The sequence below is a fragment of the Triticum aestivum genome, chromosome 6D (assembly GCF_018294505.1).
Source record: "Triticum aestivum cultivar Chinese Spring chromosome 6D, IWGSC CS RefSeq v2.1, whole genome shotgun sequence".
NCBI lineage: Eukaryota > Viridiplantae > Streptophyta > Magnoliopsida > Poales > Poaceae > Triticum > Triticum aestivum.
The window spans coordinates 418990832-419007689 of NC_057811.1; the positions used below are offsets into that span (position 1 = coordinate 418990832).

The window sequence follows — 16858 nt, forward strand, 5'->3', positions numbered from 1 at the left end:
CTTTATTCCATTTTTTAGTCTGTAGCTTGCTTGTGTCCGGTAATCCACATCTGAGTCCAGGCTCAGATATCCTGATGAACAGCAAATTCAGGAAAATAGCAAAGCAAATTAGGATTATTATTTTTTACATTCAAGATGGTCGAGTTGTATAAGAGCGTGTAAATTTTCGTGCTCAAATGAAATTTCGAGAAGCTCATACAAAAAAAGTAGGGCCTAAACGACTCAGCTTTTCAAAGTTTCTTCGAGAAACATTTTTTCTTTTTCTTTTTGCCACGAGCCCCTCGAATATCCTAACACCATACAATTTGCACGCACCTCGCGCACTCACCCATCTGGGGTAAAGAAAATCATTTTTAATGAATTTACAGTTCACACACGGGTGTGCGTGCATTGGCGTTGTCTATGTGCATCCCAACCCTGTTGAGGTCAGGTGGGTGGTCATTCTGTTCGTATCCTCTTAATGCTTCATTTTGAGCCAATAAAATCCACACTTTATCGATAAAAGAAACTTCGGGCTTAGGGTTGATCTCCTTCAATAGGTGGTGCCCAAAAATCAAGCTATCTGTTTAAGAAAAATATGCCAGGGGTTGCAATCCTGCAAAATTCATTAGAAAACCCTTTACATCAAAATCAAAGAAGCGAAGAATCAAACCATTGTAAATACCCTAGCCGGCAGCAAGTCTCCTCCACGCCGCCGTCGCCAACCCCCCCCCCCCCTTTCCCGTCCAACGGTTCATTGGCAACTAGAGGAGTGGGCACTTGTCCCTTTCATTTTTTTAATGTCGAGTACGTTCTTGTTTTTAGATTTTTTGTTACCTTGGTGCATCAACAATGGGGTGGCAGCGATGTGCATTGAGATAAAGTCTCTTTGGTATCTCCCTACCTAAACGACGTCTTATTCGGCACGGGGCGAAGGGCCTATGAGGGTAGGTGTCATCAGATTTGTTGACTCTTTTCAGATATTAGCAGTTGTGTGTCAATCAATGGAAATCGTTGGCTGAATTTTAGTGTGACGACTTCGACATGTTCTTTCGAGTTATTTTGCGGTATGACTTGATTTCTCTGTCCTCTGGACTGATGGTGAAGGATTGCAAGCCGGCATTGCGTGAAATAATGCCCCAATTGATCTTCTTTCGGTGGTTACTAGATCTTATTTCCCAGTGACGATTGGCTATTGCCTCCTTCAAAGCATGTTATGGGAGAGCGTTTAGTGTCCATCTCCCTTACTGCCGGTTCAGTGTGTTTTCAAACTCCAACAGGCGGCGTACAATCGAATGAAAAATACACCCCTAGTATGATTTTTGATGTAATTTTAAATTTTACTGGTTGTTTTTGGCTTGATGTCTTTACATAGTACCGTCAACTTGTTTTATTTGATGATATTTTTTTTAAATGACACTCAAAAGCCCAAGGGCGTTTCATATTTGATATTTACATAAAAAAAAGCAGACAATACAAATGAACGAGACACAAAACGACCTGTAAAAATAATAAAACTACACAAAAAATCATACTGGTCATCTTCTTCCTTCACTTGTTCGTCATCCATCGAAACTTAAAAAATACACTAAACATGCAATAAGGGACATGGACACATGCAAACTCCACTGTCATACAAGACTTTGAAGATCACAATAGCCACTCGCTGCAAACAAGAAGATCTCATATTTGGTTAGGGCGGCATTCCACACAGCACAAACTTGCAGTCCTTCACAACCAATCCAAAGGGTTGTAGAAACCGTACATTGTCGCGGGACAAAAATGAATGAAGAGGTTGAAGTCCCACCCGAATAACCAGCCAACTGCTTTCCTGTGATACACACACAAACCGCCAAGATCCACCAACTAATCTGGCAATGCCTACTGGCACAGGCCCTTCGTTGAAGCCGAATAAACGCCGTCGAGGTAGACAGAGGCCGAAGATACCTTATTCCAATGAAACATCGCCGCCTCCACCTAGCCTATGCCGCCAGGGAAACAAAATCGAAAGAAAAACATAACCTACTAGTACTAGAAAAAACAATGAAGAGGACGGGTCCTGACTACTCTAACCCTTGGCGTGTCTGCCAGAAGGAAGACAGGAGGGAGCCGTGAAGACGGTGTGAAAGAAACCCTAGGCGACTGTTGCTCGCAAGAGTATTTTGATTTTGATTTTGTCGACAATTATACTCAGTTTTAGGATGACTTTTGGTGCCTTTTCTCAATAATATTCAATTTTGATATGTCAAACTTCTGAACGAAAAAATCCTTGAAATCAAACTGCAGGAGTTCACAATTAGCAAACCGTACCGAAAACCCTTGTGTATACCTGGCCAAATGGGCCGGCCCGGCACGGCACGGCCCGGCCTGAGATAAACGGGCCAGGCACGGCACGGCCCACTGAGGCACGCGAACTAGTCGTGCCGTGCCGGGCCGGCACGCGTGCTGGCCTTCGAGGCCCAAGCACGGCCCCCTGGCTAAACGTGCTGGCCCGTAGGCACGTGTGGCCCGAGGTGGCCCGCCAGCACGAGGTGGCCCCTGCTCCCTTCGTTCCCCAATGCCCAGACCTAGATCGACGCAGCCACGCCCACGCAGGCAGCCGCCGCCGCCGCCCGCCGGTGACTCCCCTCCGCTCCGCACTCCCTGCTCGCCTACTCCGCCGCTCCCCACCTGCTCCTGTCCGCGCCTCCGCCTGCTCCGCCTCCGCGGTCCGCCGCCCGCCCGCGCCCTCCATCGCTCGCCCAGCCTGGGCTGGTCCCCTGCTGCTCCGGCCTCCGGTGCTCGCCGGCTCGCCGCCGGCCGCCTCGACCTCTCCTGGCTCCACGCGGCCACGCCGTCTTCCCTCAATGCCACGCCGTCTTCCCTGTTACTGGGCGTGCCGTGCCGGGCTGGCACGCGTGCCAGGCATAGCAGCCCAGGCACGGCCCAAGCAGGGCCGCGTGCCAGGCACGGCCCACATAGCCTCGTGCCGTGCCGGCCCGTGACGGGCCAGGCACACGGGCTATCGTGCCGACCCGCCAGAACCGGCCCGTTTGGCCAGGTATGCCCTTGTGTGCAAAAACAACCCCAGGAAACAGAAAAATCACCGTGTCACTCCTCCTTATCCTCTTCGTTTCCTTTTTCGATTTTGCCTCTCCACTCCAGTGTCGACGGCCACGGCGGCAAGGCCATCACCGCCAAGCAGAAGACGGCTCGACGCCTACTTCCTCCGGCTCCCAGATTCTCACGGCACCATCTTCTCACCCCTCGCCGCCGGACGCTCCCCCGAGCCCCTACCGTCGGAGCACGCCACCTCGAAGGTATTCTTCTCCCACAGCCCTCTTCCCCCTACTAAACTGGAGTGGAGATCCGTCCGGGATTGAGATTGGGTTGATTCCTTCCGCCGGTAAAGACTCTAGCTTGCTTGGATCGTGCCGAGAAGTTTTGTTCTACTCTTCGCTGCTGTGAGCAATCTAATCTAAATCGTTCTATCTGAGATGAGATACTCCAGTTGATCTTGATCCCATGGTTCGATTTTTTTTCCACTCCAGTGGATCCAGTTTGCTGCGGGTTCGTTTGCTCGTTGTTGACAGAGTATAATGGTAACTCGTTGCAGGTTATAGCCAGTTACTAACGACCATGTTGTTTGACGCTTGCAGAGGACTCAGATTCCTGGGGTGTTTGACATCTGAGGAGGGGGGAAGATGGGCAGCGTGGACAAGTTCAGGTTCTGCATTGATCGGGGCGGCACGTTCACCGACATCTACGCCGAGGTCCCCGGCAGGCCGGAAGGCTATGTCATGAAGCTCCTCTCCGTCGACCCGTCCAACTACGACGATGCTCCCATCGAGGGGATCAGGAGGATTCTAGAGGAGTTTTCTGGCGAGAGGATCCCCCGGTCGTCCAAGATCCCAACCGGCATGATCGACTGGATCCGGATGGGCACCACGGTGGCTACAAACGCGCTTCTTGAGAGGAAGGGTGAGAGGATCGCGCTCTGTGTCACCCGGGGCTTCAAGGACCTGCTTCAGATTGGTAACCAGGCCCGACCGAACATATTCGACCTCAAGGTCTTGAAGCCTTCGAATCTCTACGAGGAGGTGGTCGAGGTCGATGAGCGGGTTGAACTTGTTCTTGATGGTGAGAGGGATGATTCTTCTATTGAAGGGATCTCAGGGGAATTGGTCAGAGTGGGGAAGCCAGTTGATGTGGAGTCATTGAAGCCTTTACTGAAAGGTTTGCTTGACAAGGGTATACGGTGTCTGGCGGTGGTGCTGATGCATTCATATACCTATCCCCATCATGAGCTCCTCATCGAGAAACTAGCCCTGGAAATGGGATTTAAGCATGTATCCTTGTCTTCGTCGTTGACACCGATGGTACGCGCAGTACCTCGGGGCCTCACAGCCAGTGTGGATGCTTACCTAACACCAGTCATCAAAGAGTACCTATCAGCATTCATGTCAAGATTTGAAGGGGGAGCTGAACAAGTCAATGTGCTGTTTATGCAGTCAGATGGTGGTCTTGCCCCGGAGAGCAGATTCTCTGGGCACAAAGCAGTATTGTCAGGCCCTGCAGGTGGTGTTGTTGGCTACTCACAGACCTTGTTTGAACTTGAGACATCAAAGCCACTCATTGGGTTTGACATGGGAGGTACATCCACCGATGTGAGCCGCTATGATGGAAGCTATGAACAAGTTCTTGAGACCCAAATTGCTGGGGCAATCATTCAAGCTCCGCAGCTTGACATAAACACAGTGGCTGCTGGTGGCGGATCAAAGCTTAAGTTTCAGTTTGGAGCCTTCAAGGTTGGGCCAGAATCGGTTGGAGCACACCCTGGTCCAGTTTGCTACAGGAAAGGTGGTCAGCTGGCAATTACTGATGCCAACTTGATCTTGGGGACTGTTATTCCTGAGTACTTTCCATCCATATTTGGTCCTAATGAAAATTTGCCCCTCGATTATGAGGCTACAAGGAAGGCATTTGAGGAACTTGCTGTTGAGATCAACTCTTATCGAAAGAGTCAGGACCCATTAGTGAAGGGCATGACAATTGAGGAGATTGCTCTTGGGTTCGTCAATGTTGCAAACGAGGCAATGTGCCGACCGATACGCCAGTTGACAGAAATGAAGGGGCATGATACTAAGAACCATGCACTAGCGTGCTTTGGTGGTGCAGGTCCTCAGCATGCATGCGCTATAGCAAGGTCCCTAGGCATGTCTGAGTTACTTATTCATCGTTATTGTGGCATATTGAGTGCATACGGGATGGGCCTTGCTGATGTTATTGAAGATCTGCAAGAGCCATATTCTGCTGTTTATAACACAGATTCTGCCACAGAGGCATCTCGAAGAGTAGCTCATTTGGTAAAGCAGGTGAAAGAAAAGCTAGTGGAGCAGGGATTTGGAGATGAGAGCATCAGGGCAGATTCCTACTTGAACTTGAGGTACGAGGGAACTGATACAGCAATCATGGTTAAAGAGCCTGAGAAAGAATCTGGATGTGATTATGCTGATGAGTTTGTTAAAATGTTCCAACAAGAGTATGGCTTCAAATTGTTACACAGAAAGATACTCATATGCGACGTAAGAGTCCAGGGTGTTGGTGCCACCAACATTTTGCAACCTCGTGAACTGACGCCAATATCAACTAAACCCTTGCAAGAAAGTTCATGCAAAATTTATTTTTCACATGGATGGCAAGAAACTCCACTATACAAGCTTGAGAATTTGGGTTATGGACATGTCTTGGAGGGCCCTGTGGTTATTATGAATGGGAATAGTACAGTCATAGTAGAAAAAGACTGCAAGGCTGTCATCACTAAGTATGGCAACATAAGAATTGAGATTGGTGCATCTCTGAGTACTGTAGAAATATCAGAAACAGTGGCTGACGTAGTTCAACTTTCTATCTTTAATCACCGATTCATGGGTATTGCTGAACAGATGGGTAGGACACTTCAAAGAACTTCCATTTCTACAAACATAAAGGAACGGCTGGACTTCTCTTGTGCTTTATTTGGTTCAGATGGTGGCCTTGTTGCAAATGCCCCTCATGTTCCTGTACATTTGGGAGCCATGTCTAGCACTGTATGCTGGCAACTTAATTATTGGGGTGATAACCTGCATGAGGGTGATGTTCTTGTTACAAATCATCCATGTTCTGGGGGTAGCCATCTGCCAGACATCACAGTTGTCACACCAGTGTTTAATGATGGTAAGCTGATCTTCTTTGTTGCTAGTAGAGGTCACCATGCAGAGATTGGGGGTATCACGCCAGGAAGCATGCCTCCTTTCTCAAAATGCATCTCGGAGGAAGGTGCTGCCATCAAAGCGTTTAAACTTGTGGAAAGGGGTGTTTTTCAAGAGGAAGGAATAGTTCAGTTGCTGCAGTCACCCTGTTCCGATGAACTTACCAATGAAAAAATTCCAGGAACACGCAAGATTGCGGACAATCTTTCTGATCTCCGTGCTCAGGTGGCAGCAAACCAACGTGGAATAACACTTATCAAAGAACTGATAAATCAGTATGGCTTGATCACTGTGCAGTCTTATATGAATCACGTCCAAAAGAATGCCGAGGTAGCTGTGAGAGAGATGCTCAAGGTAGTCGCATCTAGAGTGGAAAAGGAGACAGGGTCTTGTGTTATTGAAGATGAAGACTACATGGATGATGGCTCTGTGCTCCATTTGAAGCTCACCCTTGATTCTCGTCGAGGTGAGGCTACCTTTGACTTCGAGGGCACCAGTCCTGAGGTGTATGGTAACTGGAATGCTCCTGAAGCAGTAACAGCAGCTGCTGTCATATACTCCCTGCGATGCTTGGTGGATGTAGATATACCCTTAAATCAAGGTTGCCTAGCTCCTGTGAAGATCATCATCCCCAAGGGCTCTTTCCTTTCACCAAGTGACAAGGCTGCAGTGGTTGGCGGCAATGTGTTAACCTCTCAGAGGGTGACAGACGTTGTCCTAATGGCGTTCGAAGCCTGTGCCTGCTCGCAGGGCTGCATGAACAATTTGACCTTTGGAGATGACACTTTTGGTTACTATGAGACTATCGGAGGTGGTTGTGGTGCCGGGCCGTGCTGGAATGGTACAAGTGGTGTTCAGTGTCACATGACGAACACAAGGATGACTGATCCAGAGATCTTTGAGCAGCGGTACCCGGTTCTTTTGCACAGATTTAGCATCAGAGAGAGCAGCGGAGGTTCTGGTTTACACAGAGGCGGTGATGGCCTTGTAAGGGAGATTGAATTCCGCCGGCCTGTTGTTGTGAGCATTCTTTCTGAGAGGCGGGTGCATGCTCCCAGGGGATTGAAGGGAGGGGAAAATGGAGCTCGTGGCGCAAACTATCTAGTCAGGAAAGATGGTCGCAGAGTTTACCTTGGAGGGAAGAATACGGTCACAGTTAATGCTGGTGAGATTCTTCAGATCCTCACTCCTGGTGGCGGCGGTTTCGGCTCTCCTTGATGGTGTCCTTGTGGACGCTAATCTGTCATGTTTTCTATTTACATAGAATAAAGCTTGCACATACATTATCTGGTACAGATCCCAGCCGTTATTGATGCTTCTGAGGCACTAGAGCTGAATAAATCATGATAATTGCTTGCTTTTATCCGAACTACTTTTGCTCGGCGTTCTAATTTGGCCTACTAATTTGCTGAATCATAGTGTTGTCCATGAACTGAGCTGCTTGTTTCCCTCCTGCATGGTTCAGTTTTGGTCTCCACTTCCCATGCTGTCATCTGAGAAGTATCATATCAGCTGCATCTATGCTCATGACAGTACAGACAAACAAAATCTATGCCCCTGATGCCTTGAAGCTTTACTGTTTGCCACATGTGCTTTCTGTTAATTGTTTGTTATTTTTCAGTTTGGTGATCTTTGGGATGGTACACCAATATTATCCGTTTATATATGAGGAACTGTGACACAATTTTTTTGCTACACTAGCTTTCTGTAGTATTAGGCACTCCACAGAGGTTCATAATGTTGGATATCGGGCTCATATCGGCCTGCCTGAAAAGAGCGAATATGACCGGCATTGCAGCGAATATGACCGAAGTACCAGTCAATAGTCGGTGAAGGTGGCCAACCGATACCGCAGTATCGGCTGATACCGGCGAGACCTAGAACCCATATGCACTTCATCTGAAGCCTGCAATTTTTTTTTTTGCACTTTTGTGCGCGCTTCGTATAGTCTGAAGAAATAGAATGCTGCAAGTTGCCAGTTGCTGTTGCTAGTGTAGTGTGCATAGCGAACATGCAGTCACTAACATATTTGTCAGTTGTCATAGCAGTCCATGAACAATCATTGCACGAAGCGGTTACCAACATCGAGAAAGCGAGACGAGAGGAGTTCCCGCCCCCTCGATCTACCGCGGGCAAGCCCGTCGGTCTTCTCACCCTCCGGCCGCCGTTCTGGTGGCAGGTGGGGGTACCGCGGTGCTTTGCTCCGGTGGTGTACATACTAGGAGTAGGTTCCCCTGCGGCGGTGTTTTGAGGGTGGTGGCGGTGCGGCCGTGGGAGAATAAGTGGCTCCAGTCCTCCCCTCCTCGCCGGCGGTCTTCTAATTGGCAGTGAGGGGATGTGAGCGGTGGTCTTGTATGCGTCTGGATCCGTGGATTTGTTGTGCCTCGGGGCTCCTGGCAAGGAGACGGCCGGCTGATGGAATTTTCGTCCCTCATCCCTGTCTTCGTCATGGTGAGGTGGCTTCTGGTCTCGTGGTGGGGGTGCAGCGGTGAGCTGGTAGTTGCCGCCGGCTGGATCCGTCGCCTGTACAGAAGATCTTCGTGGATTTTAGGTTGCATCTCTCGCCGGCAGCAGGCTGGCTTCTGTCGTGGAGCATTGCCCGATCTTCTCTCTCTGGCCGAGCAACAAAGAGAGGTGGTCGTGCGCGGGAGAGAGAATCCCTTGCTGAGACTTGTTTTTGCTATTGAGAGGCGGCCGACCCTTCTTCTAAATTTTTTGAGTTAAAGGTTTTGAGAATTCGTTTAGGTGTGGCTTAACTCCTCAAAAAGAATCAAAGGGAATATTTAGAGGAGTTAAGTCCACTACGAGTTCATGCCCGCAAAAAAAGAAGTCATCTACGAGTTCAGCTAGAGATGCCCTAAATGCTTTTAAGCTTCTAGGAAAAAGATTCAGCTTGAAAAGTGATAATTTTTCTATTATCTAGTATACTGTTCACTTCTATCCTCCTCTCTTCCTCACTAGTATAGTTTATTAAATTAAAAGAAATGCTATAATATTGGTTCAGATCATATACGTACATTTTTTTTAGAAAGTTCATATACCTATCAATACGATATCACGACAAATAAAATCAACACAGATGTTGTTGGCGCATTTGCGTGGAGGTGTGGATAGGTCTCATTCGACTGAGGTTTGTCTCAGGCGGATCTCGCGGGATTCGGTCGGCGTTTGTCTCCGGTGGATTCACGTGGATTTGGTATTTGTTCGTGTGTTCGTGTGTTTACTGGTTGGATCCTTTCAATCTAAGATTCTCTTCGACAGCCGCAGTTGCTGTTCTGGTACGCTGGTCCTATAGGACCTTAGCATGACGACTTTCCGACTGTCTACTACAACCTTTTTGTCCGGCTCCAGCGAGGGAGGGATGATGATGGTGGCGTGCCTTCGGCTCGCTTCAGTGTTTGTAGTCGTCGTTAGGTGGTCTACGGATCTAGATGTAATTTTTATTATTTCTGATATTCATTGTACTACATGATTGATGATGAATAGATTGAAAGTTTTCTAAAAAAAAACATGTAAGAAAGAAAATAATAACAAAAACTTGAAAAACTTGCACGGGTCTCAATGTAAAATCCCACAAATATAGCGAGACTTACGATTTCTTTACAATTATCCCAACCTAACTCTGAAGGAAAATGCCTCCCGTGTACTCCATCCGTCTCACAATGTAAGACGTTTTTTGATGCTACACTAGTGTTGAAAAGCGTCTTACATTATGTGCCGGAGTTTTTTTTTTTTTTTTTTTTTTTTACAATTGCCTCCCGCGTGCATAGTTGATGTTAGAACAATACTTGTAATAGTTGAAGCCATGTAGTAAGCATCAACGAAGCACAACCCAAGATTAATCCAGCAGAACCATGGCCATTAATTTGCTCCCGGAGTCTAAGCATGAATAGTACTACCTTGCCGTCTTGGTGACCGTCCTCCTCGTGGCGCCACTGTTCGCGCTGATGCATCGACGAAGCGGGAATCCTCGCCCTAAACTGCCGCCGGGACCCGTCCCTCTCCCCGTGGTCGGCCACCTGCACCTCTTCAAGAAGCCGCTGCACCGCACCCTCGCGCGCCTCGCCGCCCGCCACGGCGCCGTGCTCGGCCTCCGCTTCGGCTCCCGCAGCGTGGTCGTCGTGTCCTCCGCCCAGGCCGCCGAGGAGTGCCTCGGCGCGCAGGACGTCGCGTTCGCCAACAGGCCGCAGCTGCCGTCCGGCGGGATCCTCTCCTACGACTGGTCCACCATGGGCACCACCAACTACGGGCCGTACTGGCGCCACGTCCGCCGCATCGCCGTGACCGAGATCATGGCCGCGCACCGGGTGGACGACTTCGCAGACGTGCACGTGCGCGAGGCGCGCGCCATGGCGCGGGGCCTCTTCCACGCGGCTCTTGGCGCCATGGGGCAGCGGGCCCGGGTCGAGCTCAAGTCGCGCCTGTTCGAGCTGCTCCTGAATACCATGAATCCATGATGGGCATGATCTGCGACAAAAGCCACCACGGCGCCGGTAGCGTCGACGCGGGGGTGAGCGAGGAGGCGCGATGGTTCAGGCATATGGTGGAGGAGGCGATGACGCTCAGCGGCGCGTCGACGGTGTGGGACTTCCTGCCGGTGGCTGGACGTGGGCGGGGTGGGGCGGCGGCTATGGCGGCTGCGGGAGAGCCGGACCAAGTTCCTGCAGGGGCTGATCGACGGGCAGCGGAAGGAGATGGGGAAGGGCGAGGAGGGACGGAGGAGGACGATGATCGGCGCGCTGCTCTCCATGCAGCGCAAGGACCCCGAGGCGTGCCCGGACCAGCTCATCCGCTCCTTGTGCATAGTGAGTGAGCCATCAATCATTCACCAGTGTCCATAGCTTTGACGAAACCTCATGGCTTGCTTCCTTCGTTTCCTCACCCCGATCCCAAGAGCTCCTTCAAAGCCGGGACGGTCACGTCGGCGGACACCATCGAGTGGGCGATGTCGCTCCTGCTAAACAATCCCGAGGTGATGCTGAGAGCGCGCGAGGAGATGGACGCGTGCATAGGAGAACCAGCACGGCTGCTCGAGGCGACCGATCTCCCGAACCTGCCGTACCTCCGATGCATCATCATGGAGACCCTCCGGCTGTACCCGCCGGCACCGCTTCTCGTCCCCCACGAGCCACGAGTCATCCGCCGACTGCACCGTCGGGGGATTCTACATTCCCCAGGGGACGATGCTCCTCGTCAACGCGTTTGCAATCCACAGAGATCCTCAGCTATGGCATGAACCAGCAAGCTTCGTTCCTGAGAGGTAGTGGTGCTAAATTAGCATGGCAGATGTAGTGATGCTAACTTGATCTTGTATCTGCATACATTTTTCGGCAGGTTTGAGGATGGGAGAAATGGAGATAAGATGGTGATCCCATTTGGCATGGGTAGACGACGATGCCCGGCGGAGCAATTGGGCATTTTTTTTTTAGAAAAGGAGGATGACCCCGGCGTCTGCATCTGGGCGATGTATACGGTCACTTTATTAATTATTCTCACAAGACCTTACAAAGTCATACAACAGTAAGACTAAAGCCGCCGTCTAAATAATAAATGTCGCTATACCTATCCAGTTGATGAAGGGGCGCAGATAGCCTGAGCCTAATACCAAACAGACGTCGCAGCCAAGCCTAACATCTAAGACCTGAGACCCCAACCTAGCCACTTGCCGGGTCTGGGGCACTCACTGGTCCGGCGTGCTCTCAGAGGCCGCCGCCGCCAACTGCCACCGCTCCATCTTCAGAACTGTACTGATGCATCAATCTTGCTTGGTCTAGCTATCGTCGACGCCACCATGGCGCCCAACGACACCTCCTCCCTGCGCGCAAACAGCTGAGCACGTCGCGGTCGCCACTGATACACCTCAGTGCCATGCTGCCAAGTACCATCAGCCGACACAGCTTGAAGTCCTTGGAAGATCTGTCGTGCGTAGCACCTGCCGACCAGGCATGACAAAGCGTAGCACCTGTCGGTCAGGCATGACTTGACATCTCCACCGAAACTCCGTGCAAGACGAAGCCGCTCCACCTCCTGACTCTGACTTCAGCGCTGCTCCACAAATGATGCTCCCAAGAGAGAAACGACACCGCAGTGCCGCCATCGTCCGATCTGGAACACCAGATTCTAGGGTTTCCCCCGGACCAGCACGAGTGGGTCGACAGTAGTTACACGACGATGCCTTCATCAAGGTAACGGCGTAGAACGCCGCCATCGCCTGCCGTCGGCTCGGTTTTCACCGGCAACCATGTCTCCCTAACTCGCAGCCGGGAATAGATGATGGATCTCGAGATCCGATCACCAAGCTTCTGGCCGGCCACCGCCGATGAAGAAGATGACCACCACCACTGGCTACACCGGCCAGAACAGATCTGCCATGGGCGCCGCCAAGCAGTCCACCAGGCCCTCGCCGCCGCCGCCGATCTAAAGCCAGATGACATGCCGCCGAAGACCGCATCGCGCCGCTGCCCGATCCAGGCCAGCCGCCGCCGCCGTCGAAGCCAATGCCGTCGCTTCTAGATCGGCCGCACCTCCACGCATGTTAGGGCCCCGCCACCCCTGAGACGCGGTAGGGAGGAAGAGCCCCCGCCACCGCCGTCGGCCTCCGGGCACAAGCCGGCGGCGGGAGGAGGGGAGGAAGATGGGCTAGGCCCGGCGGCGGCTAGGGTTGGGGAGCCCCCGAATCGCCCGAGCGGGGGGCGAGTGGGGGTCGGCCCGTGTGTTTTACTTGGCATGGCGGAGCAATTGGGCATGCAAACGGTAGGCCTTGCTCTTGGGACGATGATTCAGTGCTTGGACTGGGAGAGGGTGGAGCATGATCTCGTTGACATGACTGAGGGGTCTGGTCAAACCATGCCAAAGCACTTACCTTTGGAGGCTTTCTATCGGCCTCGAGCTTCTATGGTTCTTCATCTTTCCGGGATAGAGTAAATTTTCTTTTGAGGGGTCCGGGATAGAGTAATTGTTGTTGTGTAATATATACATGGTTGTTTCGTTGTACTACATAGTACTCCCGCGCGTTGATGCAAGAATTTATAGCAATAAATTTATCAAGAATAAAACTGTAATATATGAAGAATAACACATTTTCATGTTCTCGTTGTATGTTATTGGTAGCAGACCTAGTATTAAATGGAGAATGGTTGTATGTTAGGTTGCCCGTAGTGGGTAGTATCATACTCCCTCCGATTCTATTTACTCGGCGCATAACTCTAAACATGGATACCAAAGAGCCCCAACAAAGCAAAAGAACAGACGGTTTTACCCCCCAGCTTGCGTGATCTGCATCCGTGAACCATCAGCCGTTATGATTGGCCGAAGTTCCTGCATGCTTGGTATACATGGCTCTCAGCCACTGCATGCACATGCTTCCCTCTCCCGCATGCACTGTGTTGGAAACATGCCAAATTAACGCAAAGCACTGCAGCCGAGGTAGAAAAGGAGGGGCGTAGTTGGAAACAACTGCTGTAAAGTAGGATCGCGCAGACCATTACGAAAAAAAAGAAAAAAAACTTAGGCACAGAGTAAAACGAATCGGAGGGAGTAACTTAGTATCATGCATATGATACTAGTTTATAATACTACCTTTCTAATACATAGTATTATATATTAGTATCACAGATGACCTTATTTATTGTCATGCATTTTTTCCGACCTACAGAGGATTATAGTTTTGAAATCAAAGAAAGAATTGGAAGTATCTATTTCTGATGGACAGGTGCATAAAAAGCTACTCTCGTTTTTGCGTATTCCCTCCGTCTTTGAAAGAGTGTACTTTCAACTTTGTCGGAAGGTCAAACTATCTCAAAGTTTGATCGAGTTTGTGCAAAAATATATCAATGCTTGTGAAACCAAATAGGTATATGACGAAAATAAATCATATCATGAATGTAATGCTACTAATTTGATGGTATAAATATCAGTCTACTATTATATAAATACGGTCAAAAATAAAAAAAATTGACTTTCCAACAAAATTAAAAGTACACTCTTTTAAGGATGGAGGAAGTATGCAACAGCTAGCAGCTAGTAATACATATGAAGTCCCCCTTCATATGTAGTAGCACTCATCTTTATTTTCACCTATTCATCAAGACTGATCGGCATATCAAGTCTTCCCTCACATGGACTTTGATACCATTCGCAGGATGATTAGCTACCCGAGCATGTGGAATGACGTAAATCTATGCAATTTCATACAACTAGACATACACATACATACATACATATCAATCCAGTAGTTTACAGAGCGTGACAGCCTAGCTTTTTTGTCTGTTCCCAACACACTTATTATCGTAGCCATAGGTCAAGTTAAGCATGTGTTGAAATAAAAAAAGAAATGAGTGCAGCTTAAACCAAGTGTTCCTTCTTAACAGATAGTGTCATCAGATGATTGAAAGTTTCTCGCAAAATAAAAAATAAGAAAATAGAGCATCTCTCTCTTCACGAACAAGCAACTGACAATGTATATTCTTTAGCTTTTAGTCACACCCAAGGGGCATTGCACCAGATCTATTTAATTATCGGAGGCCTAGTGCGCACGGCAAAGGCAGCAATACTCATGGCAGATCCTACCGGCAAATTACATTTCAGTAAACCGCAGATTTGCCGAGAGCGTATTATCAGGCCCTACTGCAAAGTTATGCCTAGAGCCAAATTTAAGAGCATCTTCAGCCACAATGTATAAACGCCCGTGGACGCGCCCGGTCAGCATCCGGGCGTGTCTGCTTTGACTCCCTATTTTTTCGTTCACGCAGCCATGTCCCTCAGTTTTTCTTCATATGTCTGGTTACATGCATGTGATTAATGGAGAAGAAGAGAGAGAATAAAAAGAAATAATAAAGAAAGAAAAAAGATGCTCTATGGCGGGCCTAATCCTATGTGACGAACGCAGGACCACTGATTGGGCACGCCCGGACACTCTTCATACTCATCGCATATATGAGATGAATATGAGGGCTGCCGGACAGCCCCAGCATTCAAGTAGGTTTTGAGGGATCCGGTTGGGTCAACTTTTTGCTACTCTTTACTTCTATCTTATTTGGTCAGTGGTCACCGTGTCCGTCCGGTCAATTTAGGAAGTCCCGGTTGTAAATGCTCTTAAGTTCATGACAAACAAAACGTGGAGACTGGCGGGAGACGGTGACGGCGGCTGTGACAGGTGGATCCACGTGTTAGATATTTGACATAAGCAAAAATAATCTCTCTGTAAACCGTTGGGCCTTGTCTGTCTTTAGTTTGCCGTGAGCTTTTCCGTGGTCTTCGGTAAATCACAATGTCATTTGCAGTGAGCTTTTATGTAGCCTTCGGTGAATCACAATGGCGTTGGCCATGAGCTTTTATGTGACCTTCGGTAAGTTACAACGGCATTTGCCATGAGCTTTTATATAATGCGTTCGAAAAATTGGGCCCCAGCCGAATGTTAGAATACAACTTGTATTGGAATTTAGACTCCTACTCGATTTGTAATAATGCTAGGTCATGGGTGGCTTGGCTCTTATATATATATTTTGTACCGGCACGATATTGCATCAACAAATACAATTCTTCATGATATCAGACTTTCGATCTTAGGGTATGGCTAACCCGTCAACCCCGCCACCGCTGCCGCAGCCCGGCTACTTCGAGCGGCGCGCCGCCAAGGTCGCCGCGGCCACGGCCTCCTCTACCTCTACCCCCACCAATACCCCCTTCAATCTCCTTCACCGACACTATCTCCGATATTAGCCCCTACATCCCTGTAACCCTAGACCTCGCTGCTCACAACTACTACCATTGGCGTCACCTCTTCGACGTCCACCTTGGGCGATGCAATCTCCGCTCTCACGTTACCGACGACTCTCTTCCTCAACTTCGTGATCTGCAATGGGTCAAGGATGATCTCGCCATTATTCAATGGATCTACATGCGAGTCTCCACAGAGATCTTCAATCTCGTCCACTGTGACGGTGCCTCCGCCGCCGATCTATGGGCGGCCCTTCGTCAGCTCTTCCAGGACAACGCCGATGCTCGCGCCAACAATCTCCACACCGAGCTTCGGAATACGGTGCAAGGTGATTCACCAGTCAGCGTCTACTGCCAACGCCTCAAGGCGATCGCGGATGAACTCCGCGAACTTGGTGATGCGATCGATGATCGCCAGCTCATCAACGTCCTCCTCGTCGGCGTCAGCGAGCGGTTCGAGAAGCGGGCCTCCTTCATCCCTATGATGCGTCCGCGTCCCTCCTTCGCCGAGGTTCGCTCGATGCTCCAATGGGCCGATCGTGCCCTAACTACGAAGGACTCCCATCCTCAGGTCTTCACTGCTTCTCCTTGCCCGCCTGCGTCGACGCCGCCACCGCCACCTCCACCAACAACACCTCCTCAACCATCCGGCTGACGTCCAAGTCCCAACTACCGGGGCAAAAGCCCTAGGCCGCCGCAGTTCCGCCCGGCGCCCGCTCCTGCTCCGCCCCCGGCTCCACCAACTGCACCACCACCGCCCCGGGCTTCATCAACTGCACCAACAACGCCGCCCGGATGGCGCCCATCTCCTGATCCATGGACATGGCTAGTCCAGGCGTGGCCTATGCCCTGGTTCGCCCCTACGCCATATGGTGCCCCGCCTGCCTATACCGGTGGCTGGCAGCCCGGTGCCCATCCTCACACCGGCGCGC

General features: G+C 50.1%; 1 protein-coding gene and 1 pseudogene across 1 annotated transcript; both read left to right on the forward strand.

The window, feature by feature from the left end:
- The first annotated feature begins 3072 nt into the window (after positions 1-3072).
- Positions 3073-7578, forward strand: LOC123145510 (5-oxoprolinase). Its single transcript, XM_044564934.1, has 2 exons — positions 3073-3278; positions 3618-7578. The coding sequence occupies exon 2, from the start codon at positions 3663-3665 to the stop codon at positions 7425-7427; it is 3765 nt and encodes a 1254-aa protein (XP_044420869.1). The 5' UTR covers positions 3073-3278; positions 3618-3662; the 3' UTR covers positions 7428-7578.
- Positions 7579-10156: 2578 nt separating this feature from the next.
- LOC123142651 (isoflavone 2'-hydroxylase-like) lies at positions 10157-16581 on the forward strand (annotated as a pseudogene).
- Positions 16582-16858: the final 277 nt, after the last annotated feature.

Coding starts and splice junctions, on each gene's coding strand:
- LOC123145510 (XM_044564934.1), top strand. CDS start 3,663: ATGGGCAGCGTGGACAAGTTCAGGTTCTGCATTGATCGGGGCGGCACG.